Consider the following 20,188-nt stretch of genomic DNA (forward strand, 5'->3'; position numbering starts at 1 on the left):
TGCTGTCCAACTGAAACTGTGAATAAGAAAAGTCTTCCCATCCCCTTACCGTAGACCGGGGTCTTGCCGGGCAGGATGACGATGATGAGCTGCAGGCCGGCGTAGGTGTTCTTCAGGTGTCGGAACATGGGCTCCACGCTGTCCGCTCCCTGTGCGTACTTACAGAAGCACGGCTGGCCCTGGATGGGCATCCCAGCGTCTTTGGAGATCTTACGCAGCTGGTCGGTGAAGTTTCTGAAATACATGGTTCCATTACATGAACAGCGAGACTTCAACCATCTCAAACACAACTAAACCAGACCACACAAGTCTAAACTCTTAACTGCAATTTTGTCTACATACTAGCTACCTGTTACAGCCTCAACCCTACAGCAACTGGCTTGTGCTTAAACTCGTTTGTCTTATGTAATGTGTACCTGGGGCTGGCTTTTACAGAGAAAATCTGCCACTGCACCACAGCTGTGTCATTGGAACTGAGGTGTCGTGAAAACTATAAGAGCAAACATTAAATCTACTGGGGTGGGACAGCTTCTCTCTCTTACAGGCAGGAACAGATGGTCAGAATCACGAATGCAGAACAAATGGGGGAAAACAAATTGGCTTTAATATTTAGCACAAGCCTCAGGGAAAACATGCTGCTTTAAATGTGTACTTTTAGGAGCCCTTAAAACATGCTGCTTTAAATATGTACTTTTAGGAGCCCTTAAATATGTACTTTTAGGAGCCCTTAAAACATGCTGCTTTAAATATGTACTTTTAGGAGCCCTTAAATATGTACTTTTAGGAGCCCTTAACCCTTATATTCAAAGAGAAGAACGCAGAACGTGCAGAAGTGAGCAGGTGGCTGTGGGAGATTTAAAGTGAGTGAGTGAGTGAGTACAGCTTACTTGAGCACTTCCTCGCGGCACTGTTTCTGTGGAGCGAAGCAGGCGATGGCCCAGACTTTGATCTCAATGCCGTTGTAGAACTGCTTCCCTCTCATGTCCCACACGCCCTGGTTTGGAGTGGCGATGGCTCGGTTCTGTAACGACAGGATGGCAAAAAGAAAGATTCACCGTCAAACAGTGGAGGGTTATTTCCCTAAAAAATGAAGCTCTGCACAGGAAGTTGTGTCTGCTCAAACCTGTCTGAACAGGGACGGAAGTAAAACTGAAATCAAAACAAGACCAGCACAGTAAGCCCCACATGCCTTGCAAACATTTTTAGAAGGGTCTGAGGTTGGCAGCTGTCCATTTTGGTTTATTTTGTGGGGAAAATATGGGGAACAGAATCTGTACAATGATAATGAAAATTAGACCACAACAGAAGATGGAGAGTTCCTCACCCGTCCACCGTACTGAAGGATCGGAGCAGGCAACACTCGTCCAGTCACCTCCGCCATGTCGTCCTTCACCTTGATGCCGAACTCTTGGATGTAGGGGTCCAGGTTGAAGTTGGCATTCTTCATCTGGGAGTAGCCACACAAACTCAAAAATCAGGGTCGAGCTCACATGACAGATGGAAGGGTCTGCGCTGTCACATTTTAACAACCCTTTACTGTGGATTGTAAACACTGCAACAGAGGGGCTACTTCATGGGAAGCAAATTATATAAATAAATAAATAAAAATATAGTGGAACTTTCTCTTCATAATATATATAGTCCATGCAAATTACAATGCTTACAATAAGGTGGAACTTTCTCTTCTTAATATATATAGTCCATGCAAAGAGAAACAGTCAATAAATGCAGTCCTAAAAAGTAGTCCTAAAAAACTAATTAGTGTTTTTGTTATGCCACTTTTTAAATCAATGACACTGAATGATTGAAAACAAGCTCTTCATTCACATAGTAATGCGCTGGGTATGGTTTATCACAAAGGACATTATGAGCTATTTCAATGACAGAGACACTGGTCACAGCTGGTGGAGTGCAAGTGGGTGTGAGACTCTCAACGAGACTACATAATTACTTCCCACCAAAACACGCTTAGTTAAAATAAGCAGTGTGTGGTCAAAGAACAGGTACAGATCAGGTTTCACTAACAGTATTTTCACCTAATACCCAACCTCTGCACTGGATCAACTACACTTAGAAATGCAGGTACACAGTGAGCAGGGCCTTCAGTAAACTCAACTCTGTTCTTTTCAGAGGCAGAGAGTAAGCAGAAATGCATATGCAAACTTAAGGATTTCAAGCTACCTTGCCCTTTTCAAAACTGAGATGTTGCATTCATGTGGGATAGCAGAGTCATCAACAACTTGCACTAGCATGTACTAGCATGTCCAGTCAGCACTAGCATGTACTAGCATGTCCAGTCAGTGCAACAGAAGTTAAGTTAAGTTATACTGTATAGTCCTGTTCATACACACACTAGGAGCACACCCACAATCGGAGCACACATACACACCCGGAGCAGTGGGCAATTGGCCTTAATCCGGCGCCCGGGGAGCAGTTGGGGGTTAGGTGCCTTGCTCAAGGGCACCTCATCCATGGATGTGGATGTGGGAGAGCACTGTTCAATCACTCACCCCACCCACATTTTTTCCTACCAGTCAGGGATCGGACCGGCCCCCCTTCGGCCACAAGTCTGATTTCCTAACCAGTAGGCCAGTGCATTACAACCCAGCTGAGAAACACTGAATATGTGATCAAAGCTTCAAAAAGCTGAGAAAACTGAATTACTTTGTAATTAAATGATAAATAATACATTTTGTGTGTGTATATCCAGCATATTACTGTCAAACTATCCAACCTTATCACAAACATTTTATTACAAAACCAGTTTACAGATTAGCAATCTGAAGTAATTCAAATGAACTGTGATTGTCAATCAAGTACATAGTAAATGTGGACACTCAAGACAAAAAATGGGGCCTACTCTTTGTTGTAGTACAGCCTCCAACCACTAGGTGTCAGCACTCACCAGCCGGCTGATCTCCTCCTGTCTGTCTGGTGCAGAGCGGGCTGTGGCTTTGATCATGGTGGAGGTCTGATTATCAGTCAGTTTCTTAATGCAGCGCTGACCTGCTACTATGTTACAAACCTGTCGGGGGAGAAAACAACAAAACAAAAGTGTTTCAGATTCACCCAACATGCGGAACAGGTCAATCCCATTCGTTAGTGGGACGTTAGGGGCTGATATTTGACTCCTGGCGTGGCTCACCTCCAGGGGCAAGTAGGTGTGCTTCTGCTCCTGCCCCACCTGCAGGCAGGGCAGGTGGGGGTACTTGAGCTGCAGATTGTACTTCTGCTTGAAATACTGGGCCACCGTGCACTCCACTGTCTGCCCACTCTCCAACTGGAGGGGAAACCTGGAGGGGAAACAAGAAGAACGTAAACAAAAGGAAACATCTGAAAACTGAGATGAGAAAGGGAACGTTGTCTAGTTTGTGTGGCACCGATATAATGGGTGTTAGTGAATGGCAAATGCAGTTTTCATTAGAATTTAAGGTCTTTATTTTTCTTAATTTAAAGGAAAATTCCAGTATTTAGCACTTTGAGTCCCTTTTCTGGTTTGATTTGGATCAAAGTGCTAAATACCGGAATTTTCCTTTAAGGTCTTAATTTAAGGTCTTAATTTTTTTTTAATTCAGAAGATAATTCCAAATTAAGCTTTTCGACTATATCCTGCTTATCTATATTCCAAGATGAGAGGATTTCTTTGTCTGAAGGTGACTGTGCGGCGAGAAACACGTGCAGACAGGTGTGAGCAGACTCACGTCTGGTGGCTGGCGGGCCGACGTGTGACGTTGCAGACGCGGTACTTCCTCTTCATCTGACCACAGTGCGTCACCTCCACCTTCAGACCTGCCAACAGTCACACACACACACACGAGCACACACACACACATGCACGCATCAGACAGGCCATACCCCAGCTGTTTCAGCTATAGGAGGTAAATAATAGTGTAGTGCAGTAGTAGTAATAGTAGCAGTACCAGTTATAGGCCCACCTTTGATCTCCTTGGTGAAGCGGACCCTCTGGGAGTCGGTGAGTGTTTTGGGCTGCTCGTCGATGTTACGGATGTCCAGGACCTCACACATGAACTCGATAACTGGCTGTGCTTTGTAGAAGGCCGTGGCAGACACTGCAGCGGGGAAGAGCACCAACCAAGTCAGTCAAAGGTCCCAACATCGGCTGTGCCGAGATTAAATAAACTACGCTTGGCATGCTTCTCTCCTCAAGATATCAGAATGATACTCCATTTACGCAATGTTAACTAAACTTTCTTTGTGCACATGAAGGGGAAGGTTTGCCAACACAGGCTGAGTTTATGATCAATTGGTTCATGCAGCACTTTCTTATTACCCGTGGAATGCAGACAAAAATGAGTTGCTTTAAAGAGCTGCAGGAGACCTGGCTTGGAGGCCAGGTGGGGTGACTGCCCTCTCCCTTTGCTGCATAACTCATACTGACAGCACTCCGTCACAACTGTCAACAAGCCCCTCATGCCTTTTTACCACCAGGGTGTTAAAGTTTATTTAATCTCTTTAAAGCAACTAATTATTTTACTGCATTCCTCATGGGAGGGAATATCTTTCATAATGACAATCAGGAGAAGCAGAAGGATTTTGACGGTCAGACTTTGACTTTAGACATCCTCACACAGCGAAATGATAGATTGTGGACAGTGAGGCAGTTCAAATATAGATGGATTAATCAGGAAGTTACATCATACATCACTACATTACTCTTGAAGTTACCTGGGCAAACCAGCAAGCTCACTTGGTGGTGCAGGACACAGGTGTGTTACTGCTATCTGATCCTCCGCTAGTGTGGACCTCAGAGGACCAGCTACTCACCGTCTATGTTGAGCATCATCTTCCACATGGCTGGCCTGACCGACTGATGGAAGCCGAACCACACCTCCCTGCCTCCGCCCAGGGGGTGGTAATACCCCTCCGGGGGGGAGAAGAAGGACCGACCCACCGGCGTGTACCTTCACGAGGAGAACCGGAGGGTTAGAGCACTGGGAACCCGCCCTTTGCATTCCCATAGCGTCTGGCTAGAAGCAGTGAGCAATGGCAGGGCCATGCTGGATTACTGGATTACTAATTTACAGTGTGCTGAAAGGAACCAAATGTGGAGGTGTATAATAGAGGAGAAAGAGGGCAGCATCGCTGAAAATCCCTCAACTTCATACATTGAAGACACTTTCAAACAGTTCTAACCCTAGGAAATGTATACTAGTTGGTGTACACTGTGTTCACTGCTTGAACATGACATTGAGTCATTGAGGTAGAATGTGTTAAAGGCATTCTAAGCATGTTGGGTAACGTCACTTCTGTTGATATTCAAACAAAACAGAGAGCTAGCTTGCTCACTGCTCCCTCCCGTGCAATTGAAACCCTAAACGTGCATCTTGTCGGTAACTGGCTGTTTGTTATGTTTTTATGGTCCAGGTTGGACCAGGTTGATTTGGTGGCATTTTTGGAGCCTGGGCTGTCCACAGAGACCGCGTTTTTTTTACAGCGTATTCAGGGCACAGACAGCAAGCAGATGATGAGGTGATGTTTGTTGTATGTGACAAAAAAAATGTTTTAGCTTAGAAACCATGTAACATTGCTTAGAGCGCCTTTAACAGAGGAAGAGAGAGAGAGTGAGAAATAAGAGGAAGAGAGGGAGGACAAGATAAAGGGAGAGTGAGAAAGAGAGAGTGAGAAAGAGAGTGAGAAAGAGAGATAGATAGATAGATAGATAGATAGATAGATAGATAGATAGATAGATAGATAGATAGATAGATAGATACTTTATTGATCCCCAGGGGATCTCCCCAGAGAGAGTGATAAAGAGAGAGTGAGGAAGAGAGAGTGATAAAGAGTGTTGAGGGAGGAGACGCACCTCATGAAGGAAGAGAGGGAGGAAAAGATAAAGAGAGAGTGATAAAGAGAGTGTTGAGAGAGGAGACGCACCTCATGGAGGCCAGGTGTCGCATGGCCACGTCCAGCGCCTGCACCGAGTCCAGGGGCACCTGCAGCCGGCCGCTCACCAGCGTCTCCTGAAGCAGCCGCCATGACACTTTGGCCAGCCAGCGAATGGACACCTTGAAGATGCGGTCCTTCCCCTCACCCGGGATGGTTACCTCAAAGTCCACCTGGTGCAGCAGGGGGAGAGGGGGAGGGGGTGTAGAGAAGAAGAGAGCGATGAGGCGGGTAGAAAATGGGTTTGTAGACATGCAGTCATACATCAGAGAGACATAGGTGTTTGTATGCATGAGGTTTCGGGGGTTCTGCGTCGGGGTTGGTTTGCATCGTGGTGCATTTCATCAGCATAACACTAGGGGATGTGTGGCTTCGAAGTTCTGTGCTGTCTGTGTCGCTCACCACCGAAACAGTACTCAGAATGGCAAACCCCATAGACTGTCGTGCTGAAATATTAATCGTATTTGTTTGGCCTTTTCTTGCTTAGATTTTGTAAAAAGTATTGAGAAATAGACAGTAAAATTCATTGACCTAGTTCTTGTAACCAGAAAATAAGTCTGAGGTTATTTGCGAGGTGTCTGCCAGCCAGTTTATGTTATGTTAGCAAACAAACTTTAGCACAACTGCCCAAAAGTACTGCTTGCTGGCAGTGCTAATTTCAAAACGTTATTGACATTGAGACACTTTACAATCGGATAACCCCGTCATTGTAACCAAAATATATCTGAGTTTATTTGTAAAGCTTCTGTCAGTGAACTAGCATGTTGCTACTCCCCACAGTAGGCTGCTATCAACACACAGGACGAGTTGACCAATCACAGTCCTTGTGGTCTGCGTCGCCTCGACGTGAGGTTACACATTTTTGGAGGTGCACGAGGGCTCAGAGCGGGGTTGGCGGCGACACAGAGGCGTCTGCGGTGGAACACCTTCGATTCGACGCAGAAGCATAAATCAGCCTTAAAGGCAGAGCAGAGAGAGAAAGGAAATGATAAATTAGAAAGAAATGAAGAAAGAAATGAAGGAAGGAAAGAAGGAAGGAAAGAAGGAAGGAAGGAAAGAAGGAAGGACCAAAAGAAAGAAAAAAATGACATGCCAAGTGTGTTAAGTATGTGTTGCCCATGTTGTCCATGCCTTGCCTACCTTCTCGCTACCAATAGGCAGAGCCAGCACAGTGTAGATGTTCTTCTTGCCGTCGTACACCGGCTTCCGGTCACCGAACAGCTGAGGCTTGAAGTGCTGCACCATGTACTCCACTACCTCTCTGTGGGGGAAGCATCAGATCAGACCCATGTACTCCACTACCTCACTGTGGGGGAAGCATCAGATCAGACCCATGTACTCCACTACCTCTCTGTGGGGGAAGCATCAGATCCATGTCAGGTTCAGATCTCTACTCCCCCCCCCAGCTATTATACTGCCTGCTCACACACATCCGCTCTAGAGACTTGTGATGCAAAATGCATTGATTATCTTACTGGAGTATTTACAGAACCAAGTGGGAGATTTTTATGGCTATTGATCTGGTCCCACTGTTTATCACCTCGGTACAACAACCAATAATGGAGCGCTTGTGTGAACACTGAAGATAGAATAGGATGCGTTGCTATAAGAATAGGATGCGTTGCTATGAGAATACACAGAGTAAAATGTCCTGGTCAGAACAGAGAAAATGTTGAAACACTTTAAGCATGTACCACTAACACTTAGGGATGCACAATATTATCAGTACCACATTGGCAGATAACAGCTTACAAATTATCAGCATGTCCCTGCAAATAGCATCAGTGGGGCTCGTCTGGGACTAACCTTAATCCACAATCAAGACGGCAGCAGCCTAATGTGAATTGTTATACATGGAAGGTGAAAGCAGGTGATCACTGTGACACAAAATTCTAATACATCTATCCAACAATAGCCTGACCAGGCCTGATTGAAGTGCTTACAAGCCCTGTTCAGAAACACACCTAGCCAATCAAGAGACACTCCCAGCCATGTTCCCCACCCTTCTTTCTCTCATACACGCACACACGCGCGCACACACACACAAACACACACACACACACACACACACACACACACACACACACACACACACAGGGGTACGTCAAGCCCCAGTCTAGGCCGGAAGGTCTAAGATTTTCTCAGAGGATGGTCTAGTCATGTAATTAACTGAATTTGGGAACAACATGCAAGAAGCCTTTTATCTACTTATTTCTGGGCCAGGCTGTTTACAACTGAGGAGGATCAAGCTTCAGTCATCAGATCAAGCCTGTTACTCTTAGTGTGTGTGTGTGTGTGTGTGTGTGTGTGTGTGTGTGTGTGTGTGTCTGTTACTCTTTGTTGAATGAAATGCAGCCCGTGTTCAGACTAATGGACCATGGATCTGGAGTGGCTGTAAATATGGCTGGCATGTCATGTAGCTGAACCCAAATGACCCCGCTAGGCACCAGGCCTGCGTGACAAATGGAGAATCCCAAGCAAGACCGGAGAAAACAAGATACTGTCGGAAGCTGCCTGCTCTGACTTGTTCTCATCTCATGCTAGAGGGCAAGCGATCTTAAAGTTTAAGTCCAGTGTAAATTGACCTATAGTCCTGTTGTTCAAGCTCATCTCATGCTAGAGGGCAAGCGATCGTAAAGTTTAAGTCCAGTGTAAATTGACCCATAGTCCTGTTGTTCAAGCTCATCTCATGCCAGAGGGCAAGCGATCTTAAGGGAAGGAATCTTGAAATGAAGGGGAGACACAGCTGAGCAGGTACCTCATCATCTTAGAATTTTTTGTGAGGTTTATATTCTGTGCCACAGCACCACAAGACCTGAGATGAAACAAAAGGCAGTCGACTGACCAAGGCTCCAGAATTTAGCCAAGTTACAGGCTTACAAACTTGTTTAAGTTTAAGCAGTTTAAAATCTAGAGCTACTATATCAGTCTACAATGCAATTGAGGGTTACTGAAGGGGGTGGAGGTGTCCTTTCAGCAACAGCAGACGCATGTGATGAGGGACTTCCAGGCATCGATTAGATTACTGCCCAGCCACTGCCTCACTATGAGCGGCCGGCCTGCCTGCCAAGACGGCTACCTGTTGACTCGGCGGGGGCACTTGTCAGGCTTGATGTCCACCTCGTAGTGGTACACGTCCATCTTGGGGATCTCCACCTCAAAGTAGTTGGCCAGCAGCTTGATGGGTTTGCCCACAGTGCCCATCCCCGGACGGCGCGGGGCCTGAAACACCTGCTGCAGGGGAGGGGGGTAAGGCCCCATGGGCACTGGAGACGGGCAGGAAGAAGCAGACAGGGAACCAGATCAGGGGAGAGGGGGGGGGGCAACAGGGAAAAGGAGAACAGAACAGGAGGGGTGTGGGGAATCCAAAAGGTAAAGGATGTGTGAACAAATGGAGTTCAGTGGATCAGAAAAAAAATGAAGTGAGGAGGAGAGAGTGCAGAAGGGAAATAAATGGGTGGGTGAAAGAGAGGGATAGAGACAGAGCCATGTCAGAGGTAAGGAGGAGAAGAATTGATTGTGGCATTGGGATGAGGGAGGGGTAAGAGAGCATTGGAGGGGGCAGGGAGGGGTAAGAGAGTATTTAGGGGGCAGGGAGAAGGACAGGATTAAGAGTGGTAGAGAGTGTGACAGGAGAGGAGGATATTAACGAATGAGGGACAAAAGAAAAGATGGTGAACAAAGACGAAAGAGTGGAGCAAGGGAGGGAAAAGGGGGAGGAAAGTATTGGAGAGAGAAACAAGAATATTTAGCATCACATTCATAAACAACATCACATTCAGGATCACATTCATAAATATCACATTTAGAATCACATTCATAAACAACATCACATTTAGCAGCACATTCATAAACATCACCACATTTAGGATCACATTCTGAAACATCACATCATACTCTTTACTTCCTGACTTTAGAGAGAGTGTATAATTAATTCAGCCCTTTCCAACAGTCCCCTATATGCAACTCATTCAGCACATGCGTCAGGAAACACTTCAACAGGTCAACAGTTTTATTATGCAGTGTCGTGTTTATAAAGTCACCGTCCAACAATGGACAAATGTATTAAGTTGCGGAGAGGGAGTGACTTCTTTTGGCCGCCTCACTGGCGGATAAACTCTCTGATTGTGGGATAAATGGTGGTCATTACGCTTCCTTATGTATACTGCAATGCATTTATGTAATCATCAGAGATAGCAAGAGATAAATAGAGAGAGAAAGAAAGAGAGGGAAAGAGCGAGGGAAGGAGGGAGGAGAAAGGCCTGAAGGGTACAAGGAGGATAAGTAGAGATCTGTCTTTTCAAAGGGGCCCCACAGTCTAACCCCTCCATCCCAGGAGAACCCTCCCTCCATCACAACAAAGACCCCAGCTGCCCTCCTTCTCCATCAGAAAACAGGGGATACAGAGACAGGCAAGGGAAAGGGGTGAGAGAGAGAGAGAGAGAGAGAGGTGGGAGAGAGAGAGAGAGGTGGGAGATATATAGAGAGAGATGGAGAGAGAGAGAGAGAGAGAGAGAGAGAGAGAGAGGTGGGAGAGAGAGAGAGAGGTGGGAGATATATAGAGAGAGATGGAGAGAGAGAGAGATATATAGAGAGAGATATGGAGAGAGAGAGAGAGAGAGAGAGAGAGAGAGAGAGAGAGAGAGAGAGAGAGAGAGAGAGAGAGAGAGAGAGAGAGAGAGGTGGGAGAGAGAGAGAGAGGTGGGAGATATATAGAGAGAGATGGAGAGAGAGAGAGAGAGAGAGAGAGAGAGAGAGAGAGGTGGGAGAGAGAGAGAGAGGTGGGAGATATATAGAGAGAGATGGAGAGAGAGATGGGCTAAAGAGACAGAGAAGGAGTTCACCCCACATTTCTCCAGCAACACAAATACGAGGGCCCCCCAAAACATTCCCAGGCTCACCATGACAACTCCACAGCAACACACATTGTCATGGAGATAAGGAAACCTGGGTGTGAGAGCACAAGAGCGTGCGTGTGTGTGTGTGTGTGTGCATGAGACAGAGATAGAGTGAGTGTGTGTGTGTGTGTGCATGAGACAGAGATAGAGTGAGTGTGTGTGTGTGTGCCTTGGTTGTGAGCGTACGTGTGTGTGTGTGTGTGCATGAGACAGAGATAGAGTGAGTGTGTGTGTGTGTGCCTTGGTTGTGAGCGTGCGTGTGTGTGTGTGTGTGCATGAGACAGAGATAGAGTGAGTGTGTGTGTGTGTGCCTTGGTTGTGAGCGTGCGTGTGTGTGTGTGTGCATGAGACAGAGATAGAGTGAGTGTGTGTGTGTGTGCCTTGGTTGTGAGCGTGCGTGTGTGTGTGTGTGCATGAGACAGAGATGGAGTGAGTGTGTGTGTGTGTGCCTTGGTTGTGAGCGTGCGTGTGTATGTGTGTGCATGAGACAGAGATAGAGTGAGTGTGTGTGTGTGTGCCTTGGTTGTGAGCATGCGTGTGTATGTGTGTGCATGAGACAGAGATAGAGTGAGTGTGTGTGTGCCTTGGTTGTGAGCGTGCGTGTATGTGTGTATGTGTGTGTGTGTGTGTGTGTGTGCGCCTTGAGGGGTGGGGGTTCAGTGTTGGGATCTTGGCCTTATTCATCCTGCAACAGCGTGACAGAGCCACTCCCCACTCCCCACTCCTCACTCCCCACTCCCCACTCCTCACTCCTCACTCCTCACTCCCCAGCACATCAATCTCCCAATCTTCCCACCAGCCCCCCATTCATAAGCAGAGAGACCATTTAAAGGGCCAGCCATGCAAGGCCACCACAACAGTCCACCAAAACAACTCCAAAACCCACCCTCACTGGCAAACTAAACCACATACAGGCAGAGTATTTCAGCTACTATTTCTATGTAAATCCACCACGGATAAGATATCAACGTGCACCGATATCAGAACCAAAAGGCCAATTTTATGGTGTCACATTTTATTATGCAGTAGCAGTTACTTCAAAGACATATTTCTAAATGGTGTCAGCTATGCAGCGGTGCCTTCAGGGGGCCATGATCAAGGAACAGACATCCATCTGTATGTTGTACTGTGATGCAGTGAAAAAGAATAAGGACAACGTAATCCAATTGCACAAATGCCCCTTATTGGCATTCTCACAAGAGTAATGCCCCTTATTGGCATTCTCACAAGAGTAATGCATCGCACAAGTTTTCAGGGCAAAGGCTAGTAAATTTGCCAATAGCAGTCAACAAGAACTGGTGCATCTCTAAACCCTGCTCATCATCGGTACCCAACAACTGACTAACCCCTTCTCATCATGGATGCCCAGTGCTGGTGGAATGAGTTGCCCAGTGCTCTGCGCTCCTGTGATAGTTTTGGGTGTTTGAAGAGTTAGGTTTGAAGGTTTCAAGACGTATCTGTTCAGCTTACACTTCATTAATTAAGTGGTTCTTATGAGTAATGGTTTGTATATTTATGAGTTATGGTTTGTATTTATGAGTTATGGTTTGTATATTTATGGTATTTGTTTATTTTGATATTGCATATTGATACGTTGATATTGCATTGATATTGTTATTATTGCTATTTTCCTTAATGTAGTCTTACCAACTTTTTAACTGTTTACTGGTCATTTTAAACTATTGCATTCTTTTTATTTTGTAATTCACTTTGGACAAAAGTGTCTGCTAAATTCCATAACCATAACTAACCCCTTCTCATCATGGATGCCCAGCACTGACTAACCCCTTCTCATCATGGATGCCCAACACTGAGCAACTCATTTAACAGGACTTCTTCCCTTCTCCCTCTTGCTCTCCTCTTCTTTTCCCTCTCTCATTCACTTCATGTTCACACACACACACACACACACACACACAAAGCAGATGGTTTGAAAGCAGCAGCCAGAGCTTGAGCACCAGTGAACAATAGCCGCACCCTCAGGCAGACAGAGCCAGTGTAACAGGGAGGGGAGGGGAGGCTGGCGATTCAGAACCCCAAATCTGCCAGCACCCACCTGGTTGTGCCTGGCATCAGGATCTCCAGCTGTCTCACTGTAGGCACAACAACAGTGTGCTTGTGTGTGTGTGTGTGTGTGGACAGGAGAGTTTGTTGAGTGAGGGTGAAGTAGTGTGTGCACCACCTGGCAATCAAGCCCCCCCCCCCCCCCATTCTTCCAGCCTTTGACCTCTGACAGATTGTACCCTTTATTTAGAATGGTCATTCCACAGTAACCATGGTGACCTCTTAAGAATTCTGGCTTCACTCGCATTTGTTAAGATACTGCACTGACTTTAGCCATCTAGGCTATAGATCTTGCTGAGGATACAGATCATGAACACAATAAAATGACTTGTTCTCAGACACTCAACATTTAAAAAAAATGTATCAAAAAAGAAGGGGGAAAAGTGGCAATGAGAATTTGCAATTTGCTCTTCACAGCTGGGTACAACAGAGCACAAAGGAGACACAGGATTTCTAAATGAGTGAATATTGACTTGGTAAAGAAAAGTGCAATGCTTTGTGACTACCTTGACAAATAAAACCAGATAGTTGGGAGGAATATTGACTGCATTCAACAGATGTGCCAAAAGACGCCTTCAAGCAAGAACAAAGGCTTGAACTGGCAAGAGCGTGAACTTTTATTTGTCTTACCTGAACACTAGGCCCAACATGGCAACTTTCCACTAGGCCTAGTTATTCCTCTGAACTATGACAACTGGATGAGAGGCAGGTGTGAAAACCAGTGTTTCCTGAATGAGGGACTCACACTTAAGTTTCCTGAACGGAGATTATGACTTGGACTACTAAGCTTGTTTTGATCAGTATCCTGAAGAATTTCATTTAATCAGACAAGACCTTCCCTCTAGTCTATCATTAGGCCTACTAGGAACCAGGATTAAAATATTTGACATCTGTGTAAGTGTGCAGACATCTTCACTGTGAATGTAAAAATGTCCACTGAAAATTCCATTTATTAGGCTATATATTAGGAACTACTTTGCACACTGCCTGGTCATCCTCATGAATGGTGAGGCATTAAGTAGGTCAAGAAACACCTGCAAACCATGCATTACCTGAAAATATGAAGCATGTTGTTTGGAGGAATAATTCAATTTTAATAATGGATAAACACAATCACTCTATTTGATTTAGGAAGTACACCAGCTGATTCTCAGAGGAAAACTTCCAAATTGCAGTTGGCCTACATATTGCTACAGTGTGTGCGTCAATCCACTGCACAATTAACGGAGTAGATCAACAGCTCCACTTTCCAGGGGCGCAAACACTTCAAGATTTGAACACACTGCCACTTGCTGCTCTGTTGCATGAGGAGAAGCACATGTAATACATTTCCAAGTTTATTCATGGACTTCTGTAAAGATCACCATGAAGTCTGAGCAGGAATGGAGCAAACAAGCAAGCTGAGGTTGTCACAGATGAAAAACTGGTGTAAAACTAGATCAGTTAGAGGGCAAGGAAAGGACACTTGCTATATTTTACATACTATCAGTATACATTTGTGTTTATGTGCCCAGAACCAGTCCTATGAGACTGACAAAATGGTTGTCAACACTCCTCAGAATCACCCTCAGTAAGAAGGGGACCTGCTTGTGGTAAATAGGGGACCTGCTGAAAAACGAGCTGGTTGTTCTTACTCTGGGCAGCAAGGCCTTTTCATGGACCTCTGAGGGGCTCACCCTTTACAGAAACACATGGAATAAATGGCAAGTAAAAAACCCTAAGTCACGGGTTAAATTCACCTGGTTGCATTTTGACACAGATGGTAGTAGATAGATAGATACAGATAGATAGATACTTTATTGATCCCCAAGGGGAAATTCAAGATGTATTATGACCCAAGATGTAGTATGACCCTTAGCAATATTTAATACTACGGACCCCAACCAAGGCCTCCAATCTTGAAGGAAACCACAACCATGATTACTTATCACAGACTAATTTTCAACTATCTTAGAAATGTGTGTTGTTGTGTTCGTGGGCAATGACTTATTTATGTCACTGCAGTCATTATATAATCCCCCAGATGCAAATGAATAGGGACATTGGAGTGCAGTGTTAATTGCACTGTCCTCAACCATGTCAATGCACATTGTAATAGTATGTTAATAACATTGAGGGGCGTTCTGGGCGTCGGGGTCTGTGCGCGCGCGTGAGTTTTCAGGGAGGTCCTAGGGTGCGCCCAGCTGCTTTGGTGGAAGGCGGGCTTTACCTCGAAGATCTACGGTTAACGATTCCCACGACCCCCTGCCCCCGCCCCTGACCTCGAACATTGTCAATGCACACACGGCATCCTTCCTTTCACTAAGTATTAAAATGTACCTTAAGTAAGAAATATTTGTGATTAACGTTACTATTATTCTGTAACAAATTGCTAAAAAATATTCTTTACGCTTGATGCACTGCCAAAACATGATGCATAATGTCCACCGACATGGTTTGTTAAGAGACAAATGTGAGCGGCACAGTTTTCCCAAGTATGATTATCATATAGTCCTCTTGAAAACATTGTCTAGCGAACAGAAATTACAGCGTAGAAAGACCTACCAGCGCCAGATGGTCCCGGCTCCATCCCATCCACTTAGCCGCGAGGGTTCAACACACAGTTCAAAGCTATATCGCCACAACGCCGGCCGCGTCAGGCTGGAAGCGTTTCAGACTTCCAGCCTCCTCTCAGCGTTCAAGCTTTTCCTTCCTCGGTAACCCCCCGCCCCCTGCCCCTTCTGGAACCCCCAGACCCGCAGAGTTGTAGCTAACGACAATAGCTTTCTTGCTGGTCTCCCAAAGCAGTGCTCCGACAAGGGCCCCAAAGATCGCCTTCCAATCTTCAAGTCCACCCTTACGGAAATGTCCTGATTCGGATTGACAACTCGAAATGCCCGCGGCGCAGTTTGGTATTGTGGTCTGTTATATTCCTGCTCACCGTTCAAGCAGGATTCTCCAGTGGAACAAAAACGGCCAGCCCTTCACCCCCGATTTCCAGCCCCCCTTTTCATCGTTTCTGCAGACAGCTCAGTGTTTAAATATAAACGCGTTATTTCGTGACTATTGCCCTCTGGAGGTTGGCGGACTAATTTGCCCTGTACAGAATCAGATGCCAACGTGTAGTTGAACGTTGCTGCACTTGGGGACCAACACATTCATAATAGTTATATGTTATAACATTGTTACAGCCTTATCCCAAAACTCTACACCCAATACCCCATAATGACAACATGAAAAATGTTTTTTTTTTTTTTTTTTTATGTTTGCAAATGTATTAGGCTAATACAGTTTTTTTTACAACTGTTTCAAAACCCTCTCTATTTTTCAAAACTCTGCACAAAAAAATCCACAATTGCTCCCACAAAATGCAAAATGATTCAGATCTCCAGCAAAATTACACATTACAAATTACACATTCAAAATGTCATAAACATCAAACATTCGCTCTTATAAATTCGCGAATAATAATGACATTTTGGATAGGCTACATCACACACTGTTGCTCAAAACCTAAAGCTCTTCTGTCTTTCATGGGCTTCTATGTATATTTCCATACAAGAGCGAAAGTCATCAGAGAGAAGTTGAAATACACAGTAATCATGTAAGCAATATTGAAACCAAAAATGGTGATTTTTCCCAAATAATTTGCTGATGTGAATACAGTATTTTATAGCCAACAAGAAAAAAAGAAGCAAAACACAATGACCACCAGATAGAGTAGGCTAAATGCCCACCAGATAGTGTAGGGTATATATACTTATAGATGCCCACTAGATAGAGTAGGCTATATGGAGTATATATATATATATATATATATATAGTAGGCTATAGAGTATATATATAGAGTAGGCTATATAGAGTATACATAGAGAGTAGGCTGTATAGAGTATATATATATATAGTAGGCTATATAGAGTATATATATAGAGTAGGGTATATATACTTATAGATGCCCACCAGATAGAGTAGGCTATATAGAGTATATATAGAGAGTAGGCTATATGGAGGCTACTGTGTGTGTGTGTGTGGGGGGGGGGGGGGGGGGGGGGGGGGGGGGTGGGCAGTTGGGCAAGTATATTCATAGGCCTATAGACTCTATAGCTAGGCTAATGTTATGTTCACTGGCCTATAGACTCTATAGCTAGGCTGCTTATAGACTCTATAGCTAGGCTAATGTTATATTTATAGGCCTATAGACTCTATAGCTAGGCTAATGTTATATTCATAGTTTTACGACAAGTTTTACATAAACTCAACTTTTTGTAGAACATTACGATAAAGTCCAACTAATTTTCATTTCAAAGTATCTGCAGTCAACAAGGATTGGCAGGCGCGGATCTACAGGGTGGCAAAGGGTAGCAGCTGCCACCCCTGCCACCCCCTGCCACCCCTGGGACACAGTCTGTTGCCACCCCATTTATAAATCAGATAATATTTTTTAAGTATATTTTATGTTAAGTAATATTTTTTAAGTATATTTTATGTTTATGAACTGTGAGATGGTGTGAAACCCGCACCAAACTCCTCCTTAACAGAAATCGCCGATTTAGAATCCCCCGCCCCATCACAATGGTTTCACCCATCACCATCATACGCAGCGGCTCTCTGCGAAATTTCAGCATTGGCAGCAGGTTGCACAGTGCAGTCTACATTAGTCTACATTATTTACATCCGCAAGACTGATGGTCAGGGCAGATAATAAGGGTATGGTTGTGCGTAGCTTAACGTTAGTCTATTTGTGTGTGTCGCTAGTTTATAACCTTTGATTTTAACTACTGCTGTCGATGTCAACCTGTTATAATAATATCATCATGTTGAATTATCATGATAATTTACCATGGGTTCTCAAAATTGTCATGCATCCACTTTCCCAGCATCTGACAATCTAATTTTGGTCGACATGTCAGATCACACTAGGATATCTAATGATGGAGGTTGCGTTTTTCTTTTTCCTTTCTTTTCATATGGTGTGAATAAATCTACACAAGTAAATGTAGGCCTATGCTACAGTCTAGACTACTAGACTACACTACGGTTCGACTCCTGGCTGGCTCGGCGGCAACTTTTGACCCCGCGCTGGGAGGACCGCCACGCTGGCCTTCTGCCCTCTGCTGGCCAGTAGATTTGCAGTGGCCTTCAGTGGGCCTACATTTCCTTTCTCGTCAAAAGCCAGTCAGTCGCTCCCGGACCTCAGTCACACTCCTTTCAGTCCAGCACAAATGCATGCGCGCCTTTGCTTTTCTACAAGACGGTGGCAGAGTACCTCCTCCCATATGGTCTAGCGGTTAGGATTCCTGGTTTTCACCCAGGCGGCCCCGGTTCGACTCCCGGTATGGGAAGCGCTTTTGCCTTCCCGTCACTGTGGGCTCTTTACCAGCAGAGCCCTCGGCTTAAGGCATTGCCCCCCAACAGTGCAGTCTGTCTCCACCTGCATGGGCTCTCCTTCACCTGCTGGACACCTTTCACATGGCTAAAGACTGTCTCCTTCAGCTTTGCCAACCGTGCCCTTCTTCAGCTGCTTTTCCCAGCCTTCAGCATCACTCCAACTCTTTCACACGCACATGTGTGCCGAGAGGCAGGGAAACGTCAGCGTTTGGCCATTTGTGGATTGGTGCCTGTGGGTCGAGGCGGGTGTTTGGTGTTTTCTGCAAATTAGCAGCACACACAACTCGTTTACGGAGTGGAAACTGCAGCCGAGGAGTGCTCAGAGGAGCCAGCGCGAAACTCGTCAAAGGCTGGTCACAGAGCACGCACTCTGAGAGAGGAGCTTTACTGTGGCCGGAAGAGCACGCAGCCCGTGGTTAGCCGTGATCGTATAGTGGTTAGTACTCTGCGTTGTGGCCGCAGCAACCCCGGTTCGAATCCGGGTCACGGCAGCTTTTGCACATTTCTGGATTATTGCCCTGAAGCCCGGGAAAAAGTGGGTGTGCAAAGCTGGACCTCGCCATGTCGGCTCATCTCTTTTCTTGAGGCTTCGGAAGAATGGAAGAATGCAGCTCTGCGAACCGTGCTGCTGTCGCATCGTCTCTTGAAACACACTGATCGCATGCTAGTCAGTTGGGTCTGTCAGGGCCAGTGGCGCAATGGATAACGCGTCTGACTACGGATCAGAAGATTCTAGGTTTGACTCCTGGCTGGCTCGGCGGCAACTTTTGACCACGCGCCGGGAGGACCGCCACGATGGGCTTCTGCCCTCTGCTGGCCAGTAGATTTGCCGCGGCCTTCAGTTTGTCTACATGTCCTCTCTCGTCAAAAGCCAGTCAGTCGCTCCCGGACCTCAGTCACACTCCTTTCAGTCTAGCACAAATGCATGCGCGCCTTTGCTTTTCTACAAGATGGTGGCAGAGTGCCTCCTCCCATATGGTCTAGCGGTTAGGATTCCTGGTTTTCACCCAGGCGGCCCGGGTTCGACTCCCGGTATGGGAAGCGCTTTTGCCTTCCCGTCAATGTGGGCTCCTTACCAGTAGAGCCCTCGGCCTAAGGCATTGCCCCCCAACAGTGCAGTCTGTCTCCACCTGCATGGGCTCTCCTTCACCTGCTGGACACCTTTCACATGGCTAAAGACTGTCTCCTTCAGCTTTGCGAACCGTGCCCTTCTTCAGCTGCTTTTCCCAGCCTTCAGCATCAGTCCAACTCTTTCACACGCACATGTGTGCCGAGAGGCAGGGAAACGTCAGCGTTTGGCCATTTGTGGATTGGTGCCTGTGGGTCGAGGCGGGTGTTTGGTGTTTTCTGCAAATTAGCAGCACACACAACTCGTTTACGGAGTGGAAACTGCAGCCGAGGAGTGCTCAGAGGAGCCAGCGCGAAACTCGTCAAAGGCTGGTCACAGAGCACGCACTCTGAGAGAGGAGCTTTACTGTGGCCGGAAGAGCACGCAGCCCGTGGTTAGCCGTGATCGTATAGTGGTTAGTACTCTGCGTTGTGGCCGCAGCAACCCCGGTTCGAATCCGGGTCACGGCAGCTTTTGCACATTTCTGGATTATTGCCCTCAAGCCCGGGAAAAAGTGGGTGTGCAAAGCTGGACCTCGCCATGTCTGCTCATCTCTTGTCTTGAGGCTTCGGAAGAATGGAAGAATGCAGCTCTGCGAACCGTGCTGCTGTCGCATCGTCTCTGGAAACACACTGATCGCATGCTAGTCAGCTGGTTTTGTCAGGGCCAGTGGCGCAATGGATAACGCGTCTGTCTACGGATCAGAAGATTCTAGGTTCGACTCCTGGCTGGCTCGGCGGCAACTTTTGACCCCGCGCCGGGAGGACCGCCACGATGGCCTTCTGCCCTCTGCTGGCCAGTAGATTTGCCGCGGCCTTCAGTTTGTCTACATGTCCTCTCTCGTCAA

At 46.1% G+C, this 20,188-nt stretch overlaps 1 protein-coding gene and 5 non-coding genes across 9 annotated transcripts in view; 5 read left to right on the top strand and 1 right to left on the bottom strand.

The window, feature by feature from the left end:
* ago1 (argonaute RISC component 1) overlaps positions 1-15,861 on the bottom strand; it is a 28,711-nt gene extending 12,850 nt beyond the window's left edge. Inside the window, exons 1-12 of one of the 4 annotated variants that reach the window (XM_042108367.1) lie at positions 15,411-15,861; positions 8,984-9,170; positions 7,045-7,165; positions 5,896-6,077; positions 4,786-4,922; positions 3,936-4,070; positions 3,702-3,789; positions 3,146-3,293; positions 2,906-3,025; positions 1,325-1,447; positions 888-1,021; positions 50-234 (exon numbers count right to left, since the gene is read on the bottom strand). In XM_042108367.1, coding sequence (XP_041964301.1) covers positions 50-234; positions 888-1,021; positions 1,325-1,447; positions 2,906-3,025; positions 3,146-3,293; positions 3,702-3,789; positions 3,936-4,070; positions 4,786-4,922; positions 5,896-6,077; positions 7,045-7,165; positions 8,984-9,170; positions 15,411-15,435 — 1,585 coding nt within the window. In that variant the 5' untranslated portion in view covers positions 15,436-15,861. Of the gene's footprint in view, positions 1-49; positions 235-887; positions 1,022-1,324; positions 1,448-2,905; positions 3,026-3,145; positions 3,294-3,701; positions 3,790-3,920; positions 4,071-4,785; positions 4,923-5,895; positions 6,078-7,044; positions 7,256-8,983; positions 9,171-15,410 lie in introns of those variants that run through there. The other 3 variants (XM_042108366.1, XM_042108369.1, XM_042108368.1) reach the window with 3 other exon arrangements.
* Positions 15,862-18,652: 2,791 nt separating this feature from the next.
* On the top strand, positions 18,653-18,724 carry trnah-gug. The gene has a single exon. It is a non-coding gene; the product is annotated as a tRNA-His (tRNA).
* A 193-nt stretch (positions 18,725-18,917) lies between these two features.
* trnar-acg lies at positions 18,918-18,990 on the top strand. The gene has a single exon. It is a non-coding gene; the product is annotated as a tRNA-Arg (tRNA).
* A 212-nt stretch (positions 18,991-19,202) lies between these two features.
* trnae-uuc lies at positions 19,203-19,274 on the top strand. Its single transcript has one exon. It is a non-coding gene; the product is annotated as a tRNA-Glu (tRNA).
* A 465-nt stretch (positions 19,275-19,739) lies between these two features.
* On the top strand, positions 19,740-19,811 carry trnah-gug. The gene has a single exon. It is a non-coding gene; the product is annotated as a tRNA-His (tRNA).
* Positions 19,812-20,004: 193 nt separating this feature from the next.
* trnar-acg lies at positions 20,005-20,077 on the top strand. The gene has a single exon. It is a non-coding gene; the product is annotated as a tRNA-Arg (tRNA).
* Positions 20,078-20,188: the final 111 nt, after the last annotated feature.

Source organism: Alosa sapidissima, chromosome 10, assembly GCF_018492685.1.
Source record: "Alosa sapidissima isolate fAloSap1 chromosome 10, fAloSap1.pri, whole genome shotgun sequence".
NCBI lineage: Eukaryota > Metazoa > Chordata > Actinopteri > Clupeiformes > Clupeidae > Alosa > Alosa sapidissima.